The sequence below is a fragment of the Propithecus coquereli genome, unplaced genomic scaffold (assembly GCF_000956105.1).
Source record: "Propithecus coquereli isolate 6110/MARCELLA unplaced genomic scaffold, Pcoq_1.0 Scaffold444, whole genome shotgun sequence".
Taxonomy (NCBI): Eukaryota; Metazoa; Chordata; class Mammalia; order Primates; family Indriidae; genus Propithecus; species Propithecus coquereli.
This window is the reverse complement of record NW_012150219.1, coordinates 1314750-1333102: the sequence shown is the minus strand read 5'-3', so window position 1 is coordinate 1333102 and position 18353 is coordinate 1314750. Positions and strand designations below refer to the sequence as shown.

The 18353-nt window shown below is 49.2% G+C and overlaps 1 protein-coding gene across 1 annotated transcript; it reads left to right on the top strand.

Annotated features, from left to right (window-relative positions):
- Nucleotides 1-7166: 7166 nt before the first annotated feature.
- SPATA2 (spermatogenesis associated 2) lies at nt 7167-11341 on the top strand. Its single transcript, XM_012654698.1, has 3 exons — nt 7167-7191; nt 7998-8436; nt 9390-11341. The coding sequence occupies exons 2-3, from the start codon at nt 8101-8103 to the stop codon at nt 10614-10616; spliced, it is 1563 nt and encodes a 520-aa protein (XP_012510152.1). The 5' UTR covers nt 7167-7191; nt 7998-8100; the 3' UTR covers nt 10617-11341.
- Nucleotides 11342-18353: the final 7012 nt, after the last annotated feature.

Sequence of the window (18353 nt, the reverse complement as noted above, 5' to 3'; positions counted from 1 at the left end):
TGCCTAGAGAAAACACAGAAGGCTTCAGAAAGGAAGTGAGGACTGAGTTGGGGGGATGGAAGCCAAGAAGGCAAGGAAAAGAGGAGGTGAGGGGAGAGACATCCACGCTGAGGGAACAGCATGTAGAGGCACAGAGCCCAGAAGGGAGAAAGAACATGGTAGGTGCAGGGAGCCAAGAGTATGTTGGAGGGAGAGAACCTGGCATGGAATGGGCTGTGAGCCTTCAATAAATGTCTGGGCTCAGCCAGAGAGAGAATGAATAGTTCAATCGCAAATATGTTCACTGTAGTCTATTATGTACTGGCACTTTGCAAGCAGTAGGGATTCAGTAGTGAACCAATAAGAGGCGAGTCTTCAGGGGGCTCACGGTCAACGTAATGGGTAGGAGTATAACCCATGAACAGTGAGGTGACAAGCCACCAGGATTGATGGCAGTGTAGACCATACAGGTACTGTAGGTGTCTGGTGCCAAGTCGCAAAGCAAGGAGGTTTGCTCTTCTCCACTTCGGGCTTCCATTTGGGTAAGAGAGGTCCTCTCTGTCCTCAAATTACCTAAATGGAAGCCAGGTATTTGCCAGATTTGATTTACCAGATTTAAAAAACAGAATGTATTTAGATTTTTACTATATGCCAACCACTGTTGTAAGTGGTTTCCGTATGTTAACGCGATTAATTCTCACAATAATCTCATGAGGCAGGTACTGTAATTATTCCGTCTTACAGGTAAGAAAGCTGAGGCTCAGAGATGTAAGTAACTTGCCCACGGTCACACAGCTGGTTAAGTGGCAAAGCCAAAACTGGGACCCGCGCTCTTAACCACAGTCACAGCCCTCTGAGGGCTGGATTCCAGTCTCGCGTGATCTTGGCACGTCACTTGATCTCTTTCAGCCTCGGTATTTCCGACTGTAATATGGGATCTAGGGATCCGACCGTCAACTCCCACTTGCTCGGGCACAGTCGGGAGCGCAGCTTGTGAACCATCTTTATTTTTTTTAAAGCAAATTCTTCCACATCTTGATTTTTTTTTTAACCTCAGTATACACCAGAGGACCGTAGATCATCTCGATTAAGAGCAAGTCCATTAGGTGAAAGCCAGGATTCGCCCAGTAAATGCTCGAGGCTCCAAGCTCCCGGCTCCGGACCGGTTTCCATGACAACCCGGCCAGCCACCATCCCGAAAACCGAGTGAATGCGTCACTTCCGGCCTGTTTGCTTCCGGGTCCCAGCCCCAAGCACAGCAGACAGCTCTTTAGGCTCCAGAGCGGAGTCCCGCGACTTCTCAGCTCGCTCCTCCGCCTCCCGCTTTTTCCTGCCCCGCCCGCGTGTAGTCTCTTCTCTGACCCAGCGCGCAGCCGCGGTCCGGCCTTCCTTCGGGCCGCCTGTTGGCGGGGGGGGGGACTAGTACTTCCGGGCCGAGTGTTTCCGGGTCGCTGTTGGCCCCCGGGTACTGGCTTCGGTTCCCTGCAGCCGGCCGGAGCAGCGAGAGCCCAGGCGGGCCCGGCTCCGGCGGCGGCCTTGCCCTCCGCGCTTGCTTCCCCCGGCCAGGACGTCCTCAGCGGCAGTGTCCGGGGTGAGTGAGGGGCGGCCGCGGGCGGAAACCGCCTCCGGGGCTTCCCCAGGCGGAGGGGGCGCCCGACATGGCAGGGCTCCGCGGGCCCGGGACTGGGGTCCTCTCGCAGTCGGCGGGGCGACGGGAGGCCCGCTCTTTCGGCGCCCCTGAGACTCCCAACCTGTTCTCAGGCTCCCCATTCCCTCGGGGGCTGCCTTGAAGACGCCTGGGACCGGCCAGCGGTAGCACAGGGCAGCCCAAGAGGAACACCCCCCTCTTCGGCGACTAGCCAAGCAGGGGGGCACCCCGATTTCACCGTGAGGCACTTACCGCCCAGTGGTTCCCGCCCCAGCCTCTGGCGGCAGACGTGGGTTTGTACTCACTGTGTGACCTTGGCTAAGTTACTTCATCTTATGAGCCTCAGTTGCCTCGTTTGTTAAATGGGAGTGAACCTGCTCGCTAGGGCCGAAGTGGGGCTGGAATGAGGTAATGCAGGACAAGCATGGCCTCAGGCGTCCAGTAGGCGTCTAATAAATGATAGCTCCTGTTACTTCCTTCGCAGCCCCGTGGGGAGGGTCCGAGTTGGAGACTGGGCTGTTTTTCACCACCGACGTGGCCTTCAGAGACTAGGAATTACTAGCTGGGAATAGCAGCCGCCGGCGTCTGCCTCCTGCAGGGAGGGGAAACGGCTTCCTTCCGAGCCTCTCGGAGAGGCAGCTGCCACCGGGGAAGTCGCTTTCAGCACGCCGAGGTTATTTTCAGAGGTTTGGAAGGCCTCTGTGTGAATCTCTCTGGAATCTAGTAGGGGTGTGGGGACCTTATGGTGTTTCACAGCCAGTGGAAGGTGCCTCGGATGTGTCTCGGGAGCCTCCTGCCTGGAACGAGTGCACAGGAGTAGGTGGGGAGGCGGAGGGGGTTGGACTGTTTTTCTCTCCTCCTGTTCGGAGGCTGAGGCAGCTGCAGCTAGACCTGGGATGTGTAAACCTGCGGACAGGGGCAGTGTTGGGACCGAAATAGCTTCTGCCTGTGCAGGGAACGGGGCGCCTTCAAGTGCTGCTTGGGGAACGTTTCTGCTTGAATGGGCCAGCTGAGGTAAAGCCAAGATAATGCTTTACTTACCCAGAATCATTTCAGTTCCGTCCAGTGGGACTTGAAACAGATGCAGTTTTCCTTTTAGATGTTTAAAAAGTAATAATTAAAAAGCCACTGCCTCCCTGACTGTGCAATATTTGTCTCTTCATTGAGTTGCTTTTCAGAGGAGGCCCAGATTGTGGGTGCTGGAGGTGCTGATCAGGGCCGTTGGCTCCGGGCACCCACCTGCCTCTGTGTTCAGGATATTCACGGTGCCATTTTTTCCCTGTGCCAGACTCTCACAGCCTGGCGTTCCAATCCTTGGGTTGCTTGGAGAAATTAACAGCTTCTGTTGCTGGGCTGTCTTGCTCTCTTGTAACCACGCTGTTTTTGCAGAGAGCGTGTTTTTTTGTTGTTCTTGCAGAGTGCTGGGAATAAATTGCTGGCTCTGTGCTCAGAAAAGACATGAGCTATGACCAGCTACAAGGCAGCCTGTATTCTCAGAAAATGTATTCAGCAGGGATGATGTCAGCTGCTTTACCACTGGCCATCTCTGGCTAGCCTCTTTCTTTGGCCCTCAGCTTACATCACAGAGAGATTTGTGGCTCTCCCAGCCCCATTCTTTGTGGGAAGATGGGAATTTTGCTACTGTGGGGATTTTTAGAACTCAACTCTGCTCACCCTGCCATGGGGCATTCTAACTTAGCCAAGTACTTTCAAGTAGAGCTGTCCAGCAGATACAGCAGGAGGGCTTTGCTTAAAAGTCAGAGTTTTGGTGTCAGACCTAGGTTCAGATCTCAGATCCACCTCTTTCTAGCCCTAGAGCAAGTGAGTTGGCCTCTCTGACCTTCGGTTTGCTCTTTAACCTTGGAATCGTCATGTGGATTTAATTGATTTTCATAGAGCAGTTAGCAGGGGGCTCCCACATACTAATCCTTGGTAAACGGTACTAATTGTGACAATAAATGAGTGACACAGATTGGAGAAAGCCCAGGCCTCAGGTCCCGCCAACCAGAGTTCAGATTCCAGCTCTGACCCTTTCAAGCTCTGTTGGGCAGGTTGCTTAACGTCCGAGCATCGGTTTCCTCATAGAGTTGTCGTGAGGATTAAATGGAATGGTGCGGTTAAAGCAGAAAGCCTAATGCTTAGCACATAGTAGGAAGGACCTCAGTAACCGTTAGTTTCTTTCTCTCTTTCCTTTCCTTAGTTATCTTTTAGCGTATACTTTCTTTCTCCTTTTCCTTCACCTACTCAGGTTGGTTCAAGATTCTTCTTACATGAGCTTCCCATCCTTGTTTTGGGATTTTGAACACCAACTGGGCCCTGTGGATCCCCTTTCTTGTTTGTTGTTAGCCAGCAACAAACAAGGGTGTGGACCACGGTGTGATTACAAAGCAGCAGACACAGAGCTGAGGGGCTGAGCTTGAGGATGGCTGACTTTGTAAAAAATCAGCCTCTTTGAGCTCAAGGCTGACTTTCTTAGAGAAAAGTCACAGTAGTGTTTAGGAGGTTTGATGGTCCTCTGTTTGAATAGTTCTCAAATGGACCAAAAAACAGTCCCTTGGGCCAGAGACAAGATGGAGGCTTCTCTTAGATAAATAAAGAATGGCATATAGGCCGATGTGGTCACTCACACCTGTAATCCCAGCACTTTGGGAGACTGAAGCAAGAGGATTGCTTGAGGCCAGGAGTTGAAGAGCAGCCTGAACAACATAGTGAGACCCTGTCTCTACAAAAAATGGAAAGATTAGCTGGGTGTGGTGGTGCACACCTGTAGTCCCTGCTACTTGGGAGGCTGAGGCAAGAAGATTGCTTTAGCGAACCTAGGAGTTTGAGGTTGCAGTGAGCTATGATGACGCCATTGCACTCTAGCCCGGGTACCAGAGTGAGACTCTGTCTCCAATGTAATATAAAATAAAGAAGACAATGGCAAATGCATGTGGTATTTATTAGCAAGAACAGCAATGAGTGTCTTCTCTTGGGTTGCAATACATTTTTAATTTTAAGAGAACATGCGTACTATGATACTAGGTAATGAGCTCTTCCAACTGGAGTTGAGGGCAGGATATGTCTTCTTCACTGCTGTCTTCTACCTCACCTACACGCTGTCCCGTGCCTGGGACCCGGCAGAAGCTGGGTCCTGCATAAATACTTGTTGGACATGGGAATCATGGAGTGCAAAAGGGACGCAGGTTTCACGTCAGAGGCCAGACTTGGGATTTTGGGCCCACCTTCTAACCTTGAGCTACTTGCTGTGTATCATGCCATCTTTTGGAGTCTGTTTCTTCTCTCCGGCTGATCTCCCAGGAGTCTTGGGAGGTACCAATGAGAAACCAAAGGAGCGGCATCGTCAGCACTCACATCCTTCGCATCATTCATCTCACCTACTTTATCAAACATCTCCTATGTGGCAGACTCTGTGTTAGCCATCATAGTAACAAAGCAGACTTGGTCCTTGCCTTTGTGGGGCTTACTAGGTAATGGGGGAAGCTGGTGAATGAATAAAGTTGGTAATTTCAGATTGTGGATAATGTGACAATGAGGGACTGGGAAGGTGGAAGTTGCCTGAGATGGGGTTGTCAGCAAGAGCCTCTGAAGGGCGACATTTGAGCTGAGGCCTGAACCATGAGAGTGAGCCCGCTATGGGAAGAATCAGAGAAAGAACATGCAAAAGGAGGCCGGGCGCGGTGGCTCACGCCTATAATCCTAGCACTCTGGGAGGCCGAGGCGGGTGGATTGTTTGAGCTCAGGAGTTCAAGACCAGCCTGAGCAAGAGCGAGACCCCCGTCTCTACTAAAAATAGAAAGAAATTGGCCAAACAACTAAAAATAGAAGAAATTAGCCAGGCATGGTGGTGCGTGCCTATAGTCCCAGCTACCCGGGAGGCTGAGGCAGGAGGATCACTTGAGCTCAGGAGTTTGAGGTTGCTGTGAGCTAGGCTGATGCCACGGCACTCTAGCCCGGGCAACACAGTGAGAATCTGTCTCAAAAAAAAAAAAAAAGAACATGCAAAAGGAACAGCACGTGCAAACGTCCTGAGATGAGCTTGACACGTCTGAGGAACACACAGAAAGGTCCATGTGGGTGGAGCTTAGAGGGAAGACTGCTGTGAGGTGAGCAGGGGTGTGACCACGTTGGCCTTGGACAGAAGGTAGAATTTTCTCCTAAGTGGATTTATGTTTGCCTCCTGTGCTCCTCTGGCTTATTTGTCCCTGCAGGACTGGGCTCCCTCAGCAGGGCCGTGGGTAGGAGAATGTGGCCTCTCTGTGTCCCTAGTTCTGCTGCACACCCCGTCCCTCACCCCACTGTTAATACCCCCAGGGGTCTCCCCCAAACCGTGGAGAAGCCAGTGGCTCCTTGAGACAAGGATGATTTTATTGACCTTGTGACAGGTGCCTGGTTAATAGGCCTTTAGACCCTCCTCACCTGAGCACAGATCTGCAGAGGCCTCTATAGGTCAGTCCCAGTCCCAGTCCTACTGCAGTGTCTTTCTCTGCCCCTCGTCATCTCCCACAGTCGGCAGACATTTGAGAAGCACATACTCTGCCCCAGGCACCACTGAGGTCACCTTACTGAGATGATCACGATCACGATCCCTCACCCAGGGAGCTTCTGGGCAAGAGCAACTGGATGGAGAGTGTGCAGATGCACATCCACCACCCAGTCGGAGATATTTGCCCCACTGTGCTCTTCCCTTCTTAAGAAGGCGTGGCATCTTGGGGGTACAGTACCTTCAGACAACAGGAATGGCTGTCAAGGGCTTACTTGGAGCCGGCACTCTGTGACCAGCTTTATATCCTGGCTGTGTATAATCCCCACGCCAACCCTGGGCTGGAGGCACTATTATTAACCCCCTTTTTCAGATGAGAAAACTGACACCTAGAGAGCTTGAGTGATTTGCCCAAGTAACCTGGAGAAGTGGACCTGGATTTCACACCCAGGCAGCCTGGCTTTGGACCCTGTGTTCATGACCCTATGCTCATGGCCTGCCCTGGCAATGTCCCTTGATAAACTCAGATTTGCTCCCAGCATTGTGGCAGCAAGAATAGTGCTGGATCTGGGCCAGGCATGGTGGCTCACGCCTGTAATCCTAGCACTCTGGGAAGCCGAGGCAGGATGATCGCTTGAGCTCAGGAGTTCGAGACCAGCCTGAGCAAGAACAAGACCCCGTCTCTACTAAAAGAATAGAAAAATTAGCCAGCTGTCATGGCACACACCTGTAATCCCAGCTACTTGGGAGGCTGAGGCAGGAGGATCACTTGAGCCCAGAAATTCAGGTTGCAGCGAGTTATGATGATGCCACTGCACTCTACCTAGGGCGACAGAATAAATCTGTCTCAAAAAAAAAAATATATATATATATATCTTGCTGGATCTGTACATGTTCTGCTAACAAGTTGCTAAACAGATGACAAGATTGTATAAATCCTGCATGTCCCGGCTCAGAACATTCTGTCCTCTCCCAACAGGGAACTGTAAGACGCTCTTGTGGTAAAGGGGAGTGCAGGCTATCAAAGGCAGACAGAAGCACTCCCAGGGGACAGCAGCCAGAGTGATCTCTTTTTTACATTGTAAGTATGATTGTGTCGCTCTTCCCTTGTTTTAAACTCTCCAGTGGCTTCACATGGCTCTTTGAATAAAATATAAAATTCTGAATATGCTCTCAAGGCCTTAGGGAGGAGGAGCCTGCCCCTGCCCTCACTGACTCAGCCTCGCTGCCAAGCGTCCTGCCTTAGACAAGCAGGGTGTGGTGGCCAAGAGCACGGACTTTGGAGCCAGACTGCCTGGGTTCGGATCTCAGCTCTGCCTGTTCAGAGTTCTGTAACCTTGGGCGTTTTCTACTGTCTCTGTGTCTCAGTTTTCACGTGGGTACATTGGGAATAACAGTAGTACCTCTCTCCCAGCGTCGTTTAAGAAGATTAAGTGAGGTAGTGCGGTGAAGGATTGAAGCACTCGGCACGTCTGAGGTTAGTTCAGGGCCTTCCTCTACTGTTACCCTTCCCCCGCCTTGTGGCCTGACCAACCCCTCATCCTTCAGGTCTAACTGTTACTGTCTCAGGGCTTTCCTAAACTCCCCCTTCTCCCCACAAAACCAGGATAGGTGTTCCTATCATACTAACGGTGAACTTTGTCTTCAGAAGTATTAATCACGTTTTTCATTTGTGAGCTCAGAAAAGTCAAGGACCATATCTGTCTGGTTTCCACCATAACCTGGAACGTAGAACATGTTCCATAAACATGTTAACGAGTGAACAGAAAGGGGCCCAGTGGTGCCCAGTGTAGCTAAGGACAGTTCTGCTTTTTGTTTTGCCTCAGCGGTCAGAAGCTGGTGTGTGGACCATTTGGAGGAATGACGTGCTTCTTCTTCTCCTTCTAGAGCACTCCGCTGGTCCAGGTGGCAGCATGTTAGTACTTTTAGCGATGTCCCCATCTTTAAACCAGAAGCCATGGAGGAGATAAGGTAGCCCCCCCTTGATCGGATGGGGAAGCCCAGTTCAATGGATGCAAAATACAAGGATGACTTATTTCGAAAGTACGTGCAGTTCCATGAGGGCAAAGTGGACACCACCCCCAGCAAGCAGCGGCCTGGCAGCGATGAATACCTGCGGGTGGCAGCCTCGACCCTGCTCAGCCTGCACAAGGTGGATCCCTTTTATCGATTCCGGCTGATCCAGTTCTATGAGGTGGTGGAGAGCTCTCTGCGCTCGCTGAGCTCCTCCAGCCTGCGGGCTCTGCACTGCGCCTTCAGCACGCTGGAAACCGTGGGCATCAACCTCTTCCTCTACCCGTGGAAGAAGGAATTCCGAAGCATCAAGGTGAGGTCCAGGGAGTAACCTCCATGCTGCTCTTCCTTCTCCCTTCTTGCTGCTTCCAGATGATTCTGAGAGGGGTTGTACCAGTCCGATCGCATCCCTCCTCTGCTCTCAGACCCTCCCAGGTTCCCCACTGCCTTTGGGACAAGAAGCAGAATGACCGCCACGGCTCCCCACCTTGCCTTCCTCTCAGTGTCATCCCTGAACTGGTTTTCTGCCCCTGGCTCCCACATCTTGAGCCAAAGGGTTGGGAAGGCAGGGGCCACGTCATGCAGGGCCCGGTAGCCAAGGGCAAAGGGAGTGGATTTGTTCTGAGTGGGCTGGGCTGCAGGCAGTGCTGGGGTTTACATTTGGAAAGGATCTTTCTGGCTGTTGTATGGCAAATAGACTGTAGAAAAGCTTGGGCGGGGTGGGGAGACCAGTCAGGAAGCTTCTCAGATGTCCAAGCCAGCGGAGAGGTGGTGTGGACTAAGTGGTAACGCAGTGTGGGAGGAGCAGAGTGGATTCGGAGTCATTCCTTGGCGGGGACGGCACAGGAGAGTGTCCGCCAAGTCAGGCTCTCAAGTTGGACATATTATTCAGCCCTTCATCGAGGTGCCAGAAGGGAATGTTCTCATTGCTCATTGGGCATTCTGCCTATCATCTGATCCCCTTTAGGCACCTGCCTTTGCCCTGGCTGCCTCTTCATACGGAGCCGGGCCTTTGTGCCCCACACAGACGTGTTTTTGTTCCCTGCGTTTAAGAAAGGAGCTGATGGGTAATTCTCCCGCACCTTACTCTGAGCTCGTAGTGAGCGTGAGCTTCCGCCTTCTACAGTGAGAAGCTCCTGAGATCCTTGCCTTCCCTTTCCTCTCCCTACACGCTCCATGTTAGACTCGGATGTCCCTTGCTTTGACAGTCTCTGGTGTGGGTCTCCAAGAGAAAATCCCACCTTTTTTCTACTCCTTTCCTTCTAGACCTACACTGGCCCTTTCGTTTATTACGTCAAGTCTACGTTACTGGAAGAGGACATCCGAGCCATCCTGAATTACATGGGCTACGTGCCTGAGTTGGGAACTGCGTACAAGCTCAAAGAGCTCGTGGAGACTGTCCAGGTGAAGATGGTCTCCTTTGAGCTGTTTCTGGCCAAAGTCGAGTGTGAGCAGATGCTAGAAATCCACTCACAAGTGAAGGACAAGGGGTACTCTGAGCTGGACGTCGTGAGCGAGCGCAGGAGCAGCACAGAGGACGTTCGCGGCTGCTCAGATGCACTGCGACGGCGGGCCGAGGGCAGGGAGCACCTGGCGACTTCAATGGCCCGTGTCGCACTCCAAAAGTCGGCCAGCGAGCGGGCGGCAAAGGACTACTACAAGCCCCGTGTGACCAAGCCCTCAAGGTCGGTGGATGCCTACGACAGCTACTGGGAGAGCAGGAAGCCTCCCCTGAAGGCCTCACTAAGCCTTCGGAAGGAGCCCATGGCAGCAGACTTGGGGGACGACCTCAAGGACGAGATCATCCGCCCGTCCCCCTCACTCCTGACCATGTCCAGCTCCCCCCATGGCACCTCGGATGACCTTCCACCTGCCTCCCCCAACAACGGCCTCGGCCTGCTGCGCAGCACGTACTTCTCCACTCAGGATGACGTGGATCTGTACACAGACTCGGAACCCAGGGCTGCCTACCGTAGGCAGGATGCTCCGCGGCCAGATGTGTGGCTGCTCAGAAACGATGCCCACTCCCTCTACCACAAGCGCTCGCCCCCTGCCAAAGAGTCCGCCCTATCCAAGTGCCAAAACTGCGGCCTGTCCTGCAGCTCCTCCCTCTGCCAGCGCTGTGACAGCTTGCTCACGTGTCCTCCGGCCTCCAAGCCCAGCGTCTTCCCCAGCAAGGCCTCTGCCCATGACAGCCTGGCCCACGGGGTGTCTCTGCGAGAGAAGTACTCAGGCCAGAGTCAGGGCCTCGACCGGCTGCCACACCTCCACCCAAAACCCAAGCCCTCCGCCACAGCCACCTCCCGCTGTGGCTTCTGCAACCGCCCAGGCGCCACCAACACCTGCACCCAGTGTTCAAAAATTTCCTGCGACACCTGCCTCAGCGCCTACCACTACGACCCCTGCTGCAAAAAGAGTGAGCTACACAAGTTCATGCCAAACAACCAGCTGAACTACAAGTCCACCCAGTTCTCCCATTTCGTGTACAGATAGACTTGACCTTGCGCCTCCCTGCTACAAGGGCTACACCACTGACCTGGTTTCATGGTGAAGCAGTATTAACGTGTTGATCTCAGAAGCGGAGGCCTGCTCTTGACCATGCAGGTGGTGGGGATCGTGGGCTAGCTGCATCCACGTGGGAGTTCACTTAGCGACTCAGATATTTCAACTGATGGCTGCTTTGTCGTCTGACAAGGGAGAGGGTAGCACTTCCGTTCAGGTTCGTTTTTGCTGATCACTCCCCGTTCGGTTGGGTTTTCTCTCCTTTAAAGAGGATTGTTATCTCTGGGACTCTCGCTGCGCCTGCTCCTCCCACCGCGAGGCCAGCTTGGACTGGGAAGGGCCCTTCAGGTGGAACGCCTGTCTGGAGTGGCGAGCTGGAGGCCTGTTGGCTTGTGAAATGAGCCCTCCTGCCACACTGGGCCTCTCCCAATGGTTTATCCTTTGGTCGCCCCCTTCCCAGCTGGACTCCCCGCACCCTGACTTTCCTGCCTCTCCAGGTGTCAAAGGTGAACCGAGTCCAGTGTTAGCTGACTGTCATCTTGTTACCACCACAGCACAGTCGGCCAGTGGTGTTTGTGAACGTGGCTCCAACACATTGCAGTGTGGACTTCCCACAGCGGGACTGACTTTCCCTTTCTGTTGTTTGCACATGCCCCTCTTACTGTACTGTAAATAGATATTTTTAAGATTTATTTTTAAATAAATATTCAACTTGCCATGTGTTTCAAAGTGGTTAAAAAATTAATTATGTAGCTATTTATGAAAATGTCCTGGGTTCTTTAGTCTTCCAAGGGAGGGCCTTATGGCCTTTCATTTTGTGTTCCTCCACTCACTACAGCCCGAGCGAGGGTAGAGTGGAGAGTTTGGGGCGGGGGAGGAATAGAGACGAAGTCCCTTTTTCTTGAGTTGGTGGAAAGCCACTGTCTTCCCTACAATAAATATCTAGACACCTACCTCCAATGTGCACTTAGGGGGTCAGAGCAGGCGTCGAGGTCTGTGTGCCTGCAGACTGTGATACCTGGTGGCGATTCAGGGACCCTTCGGATCTGTTGCCCTGGTCTTTGGCACTTGTTGAGCTTGAACCTTGTACTCCAAACTTCTTGAGTCTCATTTCGGAAGGAAAATAATTTGGGATTCCCGCCACCCCTCCATCTCAGTCCTCTTTTCTTCACCAGTTTCCAGGACTTGTCTGCAGCGACATTTGCGATCTTTTTGCACTAAAATTGGGCAGGAGCCGGCACGTGCCTGTCAGGCAGACAGCTCCTCAGATACTCAGCTGAGCCTAGGCACTTCCAAACTGAAGGGCCCTCCAACTCCTCTTGTGAATTACCAACCCCTGGATTTTTCTTTTGGGGTACAGAACAGGAGTGGGGCAAGAGTTTAAAGCCGCTTCCTTGTGAACTAATAATATATTTAGCCATAAGTGTTTGTGACGTACACTATGTTAAGAGATTTACATGCAGTGGGTTTTTCTGGGAGAAGGAGGTATTCAGCTCTTGAGTGAGTTTAAATCTGGCTGAATCCTGAGGCCACTGTGAATTTGCTGATGTTCTTCCAACTCAGTTGAGTGATTTTAAGGTTTTCCAAATCTTATATGGCTCTTTTTTTACATATATCTGGTAGATCACATGTAGATATACAATGTGTATATTAAGCTGAATTTCAACCGACTTTATTACTAAGACCAGCCTATCTGGGGCATTCATCTTTGATGTTCTTCCTCTTCACATTTCAGAACCGCAATGCCTGGCCCACTCCTGAGAGCTCTAGTTTTCTAGTTTTCCATTTCCAGATTGCTCCAGCATTATAGTAACTAACTCTTTTAACCAACCGTGATGCCACGTAACTTACACAGTGGATGAAAGCAGGAATGACAACTCATCCTAGGAGGACACAGTCCAGTGTACCTATCATCACGGAAATACTGTGTTCATAGGCTGGAATAGGAAATACTACAACCATGCTCCTTGGTGTGTATCTTACTGTATGAGGTTGCTGTGATTGAGATAGTTAAATATATGCTAATTTAAAAATGCAGATGTTTTGCATTTGATTTCTACCAAGAGTTGAAATGTTGAGAGATGATTAAAAAATATTAATAATAAAGTGTCTTCCATTGTTAAATGAAGTGTTTGGGGTTTTATGTCCCCCATCCCCACATCTTTGAAGTTTGGTTCCTTGGTTTTTGTTTTTTTTTGCTCAAGCCATATTTAGTTCCTTAATGACAGGGTTCAAATTTTCGCCTCCGTGAAACTAACACATAGCAGCCAGCATTTGAGTGCTGTACGGTAAGCCAGGCGCTTTGTACGCTGAGACTTCGCATGCATGACCTCATAGAATAGTCTCAGTCATCCTAGAAGACAGGTTACAGATGGGGACCCAGAGGTGCAGAATTCAGACGTTTCCCTAGGGTGGGGCTGTATACTCCAGGAGAAATGACTGTTGGTGGTGACTGAGAGGTGTTAAATGACACTGAAAGACACTATAAAAAATTAATTCCGTTTTTTATTCTTTCCATCCATTTAACTGTCTCGAGGAGGAAGTGGGTCTAATGCTACCTTGTCTTTAACAAAGAGAAAACAGGCATCGGGCTCAGAGCCTTTGGCAGGATCTTAGCCAGGTTTTCAGTTACTTTTATCTAGGGCAGGCATAGTACTTTTCCATTTATGGTAGTGATAGATTTTTTTAAAAAAATCAATCTAAGGTATTTTTTAAAATGAGGATTGACTTAAAAGCAAAACACATGGCAGAAGTCTTACGGAAGGGAGAAGAGCAGCTGCGGCTTGTGCAGCCCGGGTTTCAGCACCAGCAGGGCCTGGGCCCAACCTGCTCACCACTGTGCTGCGCGGACCCCGGGAGGCAGCTCGGCTGTCGGGGCAGAGCCTGGGTAGGTTTCTCCGTTTCGTGCACTGGCCGAACAAACATCCAGGCCTCGGCCAGACCCGAGTCCAGGTGCTGAGACTGCATTTAGCTACGTCTTAGAAAATGGCGTTGCCACCTGGGCTATCAGGAGCAGTGGCTTCCGGGAGATGCACACCTAGCCCAGGAGGGAGAGGAAGCCAGATGCTCGCTCCCACGTCCAAAGGGGAGCAGCAGCTTCAGAGCAGATTGCTTAATTTGTAAATGTAAATGACAAGCATATTTAAACTTCATCAGGTCCACCAGCTGTACAGCCTTAGCTCTGATGCCGAGCACCGATCTGGCACGCAGCACAGCCCAATTACCAAGCTCAGAGGGCTGAGAACTCGGGCAGACACGGAATCTTACCCAGTCTCCATTCACCCTTTCTCCCTTGGTATTAAAAGCCCTAGTTTTTAGATCTGCGGCCATCCAGGATGAAGACTGCATTTCACAGCCAGGTATGGTCGTGTAACTATGGTCCCTGGGTGGAAACGTGCGTTTGGCTTCTAGGCCACGTCCTTCAAAGAAGGGAGGTTGCCCTTCCCAGCCTGCCCCTTCCTCCTGGCTGGAACGCTGTGACGCCGGGGGTGGAGAGGCTGTCTGAGACCGAGGGGAGCCAAGTGAAGAAGGGGGTGAGCAGTGGCTGGACAGGGCCGGCCTGATGCCGGGAGAGCTGCTGCGATGGCCTGCTTACTCTGCCTGCCTCCAGGTCTGTTTTCGTTAAACCTTGTTTAAGCCACACCTTTTCCCCATTTGCCCATTTTAAGAAGCTTTTTTGCTGGGTGAGGTGGCTGGGTGACCTGTAGTCCCAACTACTCTGGATGCTGAGGCAGGAGGATCGCTTGAGCCCAGGAGTTGGAGGTTGCTGTGAGCTAGGCTGACGCCACGGCACTCGAGCTGGGACGGCAGAGGGAGACTCTGTCTCAAAAATAAATAAATAAATAACAAATCAGGCCCTCAGCCAACCCAGTCTATGGTGTTTTGCAGCCTGAACAGACTAAGGCAACGTTACCATCACATCTTACTTTTTAAAATAATTCCTTAACATTGACAAATATCCAGTCAATGTCCAGATGTCCAGTCGTCTTATAAATTCATATTTTTAAGATATGGATTTCCCTGTTTGTTTGCGTCAGGGCCAAATAAGTTCCCCACGTTGCAATTGGTTGATAGGTCTTTAAATCACCTGTTCTCTATAGGCTGCCCCTTTTGAGTATAGGTGCCCCGTCTTTCTTTTTTTCCTTGAGATGTGTGTATTTGTCAAAGAAACTGTCCTTTAGAGCAATTTCTTTGTGTAGAGCAGGGTCTACATTTTCCTTATTTCAGTCTGTCATTGAGCATGTTCCTTTGTTCTCTCAATTTCCAAGAAATTGGTAGTTGCTGTCCCTCCCTCCAGTTTCTTACTGTTTATTTGCATACATTGTACAAAAGTAGAGAAACAAACATTTCTTAAGGGTGTGATTCAAGAATGCAGCTCGGTGACTAAGGAGTGTGAGGGAGTAACAACTTGGGGAGGAGCTCGGTGCATAAATAAGGCCCGGGGTCTCAGACGTGCTGGCAACACATCGCAGGGCCCTGTGAGGAGGCAGAGGAGGCTGCGGTGGGATCGCCGGGCGCAGAGTGGTTCTATTTTTACTATTTGAGGAGCCTCCATGCTGTTTTCCGTAGCAGCTGCGCCACCTCACGTTCCCACCGACGGTGCACAAGGCTTCCAATTGCTCCACATCTTTGCCAACACTTGTTATTTTCTGGGTTTTGTTCGTTTTTACACTGGCCCTCCTAATGGGGGTGAGGTGACACCCTGTGGTTTTGATTTTCATTTCTCTAATGGTTAGTGACGATGAGCATCTTTTCATGTGCTCGTTGGCCATTTGTCTGTCTTCTTTGGGGAAATGATATTCAAGTCCTTTGCCCATTTTTTTTTTTTTTTTTTTTTAGACAGTCTCACTGTGTTGCCCAGGCTAGAGTGCCAAGGATAACAATCCTGGCTCACAGCAACCTCAAACTCCTGGGCTCAAGCAATCCTTCTGCCTCAGCCTCCCAAGTAGCTGGGACTACAGGCATGTGCCACCATGCCCGGCTAATTTTTTTCTATGTATTTTTAGTTGTCCGATCAATTTCTTTCTATTTTTAGTAGAGACGGGGTCTCGCTCTTGCTCAGGCTGGTCTTGAACTCCTGAGCTCAAACAATCCGCCTGCCTTGGCCTCCCGGAGTACTAGGATTACAGGCGTGAGCCACCGCACCTGGCCCTTTGCCCATTTTTTAATTGGGTTATTTGTGGGTTTTTTTTGTTTTGTTTTTGAGTTGTAGGAGTTCTATGTATATTCTTTATATTAATCCTTTACCAGATACATGATTTGCAAATCTTTTCTTTCATTCTGTAGGTTATCTTTTCACTCATTTCTTCTGATGTACAGAAGTTTTAAAGTTTGATGTAGTCCCATTCGTCTACTTTTGCTTCTATTGCCTGTGCTTTTGGTATTTTATCTAAGAGATCAATGCCAAATCCAAGGTCATGAAGCTTTTCCTCTATTTTTTTTTTTTCTAGGAGTTTTATTTTATTTTATTTTTTTGAGACAGAGTCTTGCTCTGTCGCCCAGGCTGAAGTGCAGTGGCATGATCATAGCTCACGGCAGCCTCGAACTCCTAAGCTCAAGCCATCCTCCTGCCTCAGCGTCCTAAGTAGCTGGGACTACAGGTGCATTTTGTAGTTTTTAGTGTACAAGTGTTTCTTGGTGCTTAAATTTATTCCTAAGTATTTTATTCTTTGTGATGCTATTGTAAATGCAATTATTTTCTTAATTTTTCAGTTTGTTTGTTGTTAGTGTATAGAAACAACTGATTTTTGTATGTCAATTTTGTATTCTTCAACTTTGCTAAATTTATGTATTAGTTCTAACAGTTTTTTAATGAAATATTTAGGGTTGTCTACATATAAGATCATGTCATCTGTGAATAGAGGTAATTTTATGCCTTCCTTATCAATTTGGATGTCTTTTGTTCTTTTTTCTTACCTGATTGCTCTGGCTAGAACTTCTAGTTGAATTCAAGTGGCGAATGTAGGTATCTTGCCTTGTTCCTGATCTTACAGGAAAAGCTTTCAGTCATTCCCCATTGAGTATGATGCTGGCTGTGGGTTTATCATTTATAGGCTTTATTATGTTGAGGTAGTTTCCTTCCATTCCTAGTTTGTTGAGTGTTTTTATCGTGAAAGGGTATTGAATTTTGTCAAATGCTTTTTCTGCATCAGCTGAGACGATCATGTGGTTTTGTCTTTCATTCTGTTAATGTGGTGTATCACATGGTACTTGGCTCTTGAGGTTTGCTCAGGTTTGGGTTTGATCTTTTTGGTAAGAATACTCGATAGATGTATTCTTTCACTGGGAGGCATATAATGTTGAGTTCTCTCCCTTTGGGGAATTATTAACAACAGCTGGTAAGGCTGTTGCTTCCTACTTAGATCCATTATTTCACTGGAAGTTGCAAAATGGAGATGTTCCAATTCTATTATTTCTCCTTTGTTTGGCAACTGGAATACTTTTATAAAAAGAAACTTCCCTGTGGTGGTGGTTATGTGAATCTACACATGTGATAAAATTGTGTGGAACTAAAAACACATACACAGATACATATATGAATGCCTGTAAAACTGGTGAAATCTTAACAATGTGGGAAGATTAACATAAGAAAGAAAAAGTAAATGAAACTAATGAAATCTGAGCAAGGCCTGCGGATGTGCAGATGTCAGTTTCTTGGTTGTGATTCTATTCTACAGTTGTGCAAGGTGTTACCACCGGGGAAACGGGGTGAAGGGTACATGGCACCTTTCTGTACTATTTTTTTGCAACTTTCTGTGAATATGATTTTTTTTAAGTTAAAAAGAAACTCTCCTCCTCTACTGTTTGACTACCAGTGGTATAATTTAAGAAAGGTAGAATAAATGCTCAATTCTTCCTTTTATTTTTACTTAAAATAATGAATTTATGCCTCAGAATCCCCCAACAGTCTTGCTCTGTTGCATGGGCTACAGTACAGTGGCGTCATCATAGCTCACTGCGACCTCAAACTCCTGGCCTCAGGTGATCCTCCTGCCTCAGCCTCCTGAGTAGCTGGAACTAAAGTTGTGCACCACCACGCCTCACTAATTTTTTCTATTTTTGGTAGAGATGGGGTCTTGCTCTTGCTCAGTCTGGTCTCGAACTCCTGAGCTCAAGCGATCCTCTCGCCTTGGCCTTCCAGAGTGCTAGGATTACAGGCATGAGCCACTTTGCCTGGCCTTATAATCATATTTTGAAAAGTGAAAATAATATGTATGTTCCTTATCATTGAATTAATAAATGTTCTTTATGAAAGAAATAGAAAATTATATAAACAACATTTTAAAAATTACCTGTAATCCTTCCACTCAGAGAGAACCAACGTTAAACCTTTGCATCTATCCTTCCAGATTTTTCTCTATACATACACACCATTAACTTTGAGAAGCAAATGCTATTGATATTGCTCTGAAATTTGCTTTCCTCACTTCTTGAAGTTGGAACAGGTAGGATCATTTTTGTTTTGATTAACATAAAACCCCACCAGAAGTGGCATAAACAATATATATTGTCTCACGTAATGAGATCTGGAGGGAGGTCAGTTCTAGGATTGGTTCACTCACTGCTCCAACAGTGTCATTAAGAACTCGCGGGCCCTCTGTCTTTCTGCTCCGCCATCCCCAGCATGTTGGCAAGGTCTTCCCTCCTGGTGTCAAAATGGCTGCAGCAGGTCAGGCATTACACCATCATTTAACAGGAGGCAAAGGCCAATGGGAAGAGGATGCTTCC

Bases quoted from the DNA above. Each gene is read 5' to 3' on its own strand.
- SPATA2 (XM_012654698.1), top strand. From the start codon at position 8,101: ATGGGGAAGCCCAGTTCAATGGATGCAAAATACAAGGATGACTTATTT. The intron at 8,437-9,389 runs GTGAGGTCCAGG...CTTTCCTTCTAG, and splicing joins AGGAATTCCGAAGCATCAAG to ACCTACACTGGCCCTTTCGT.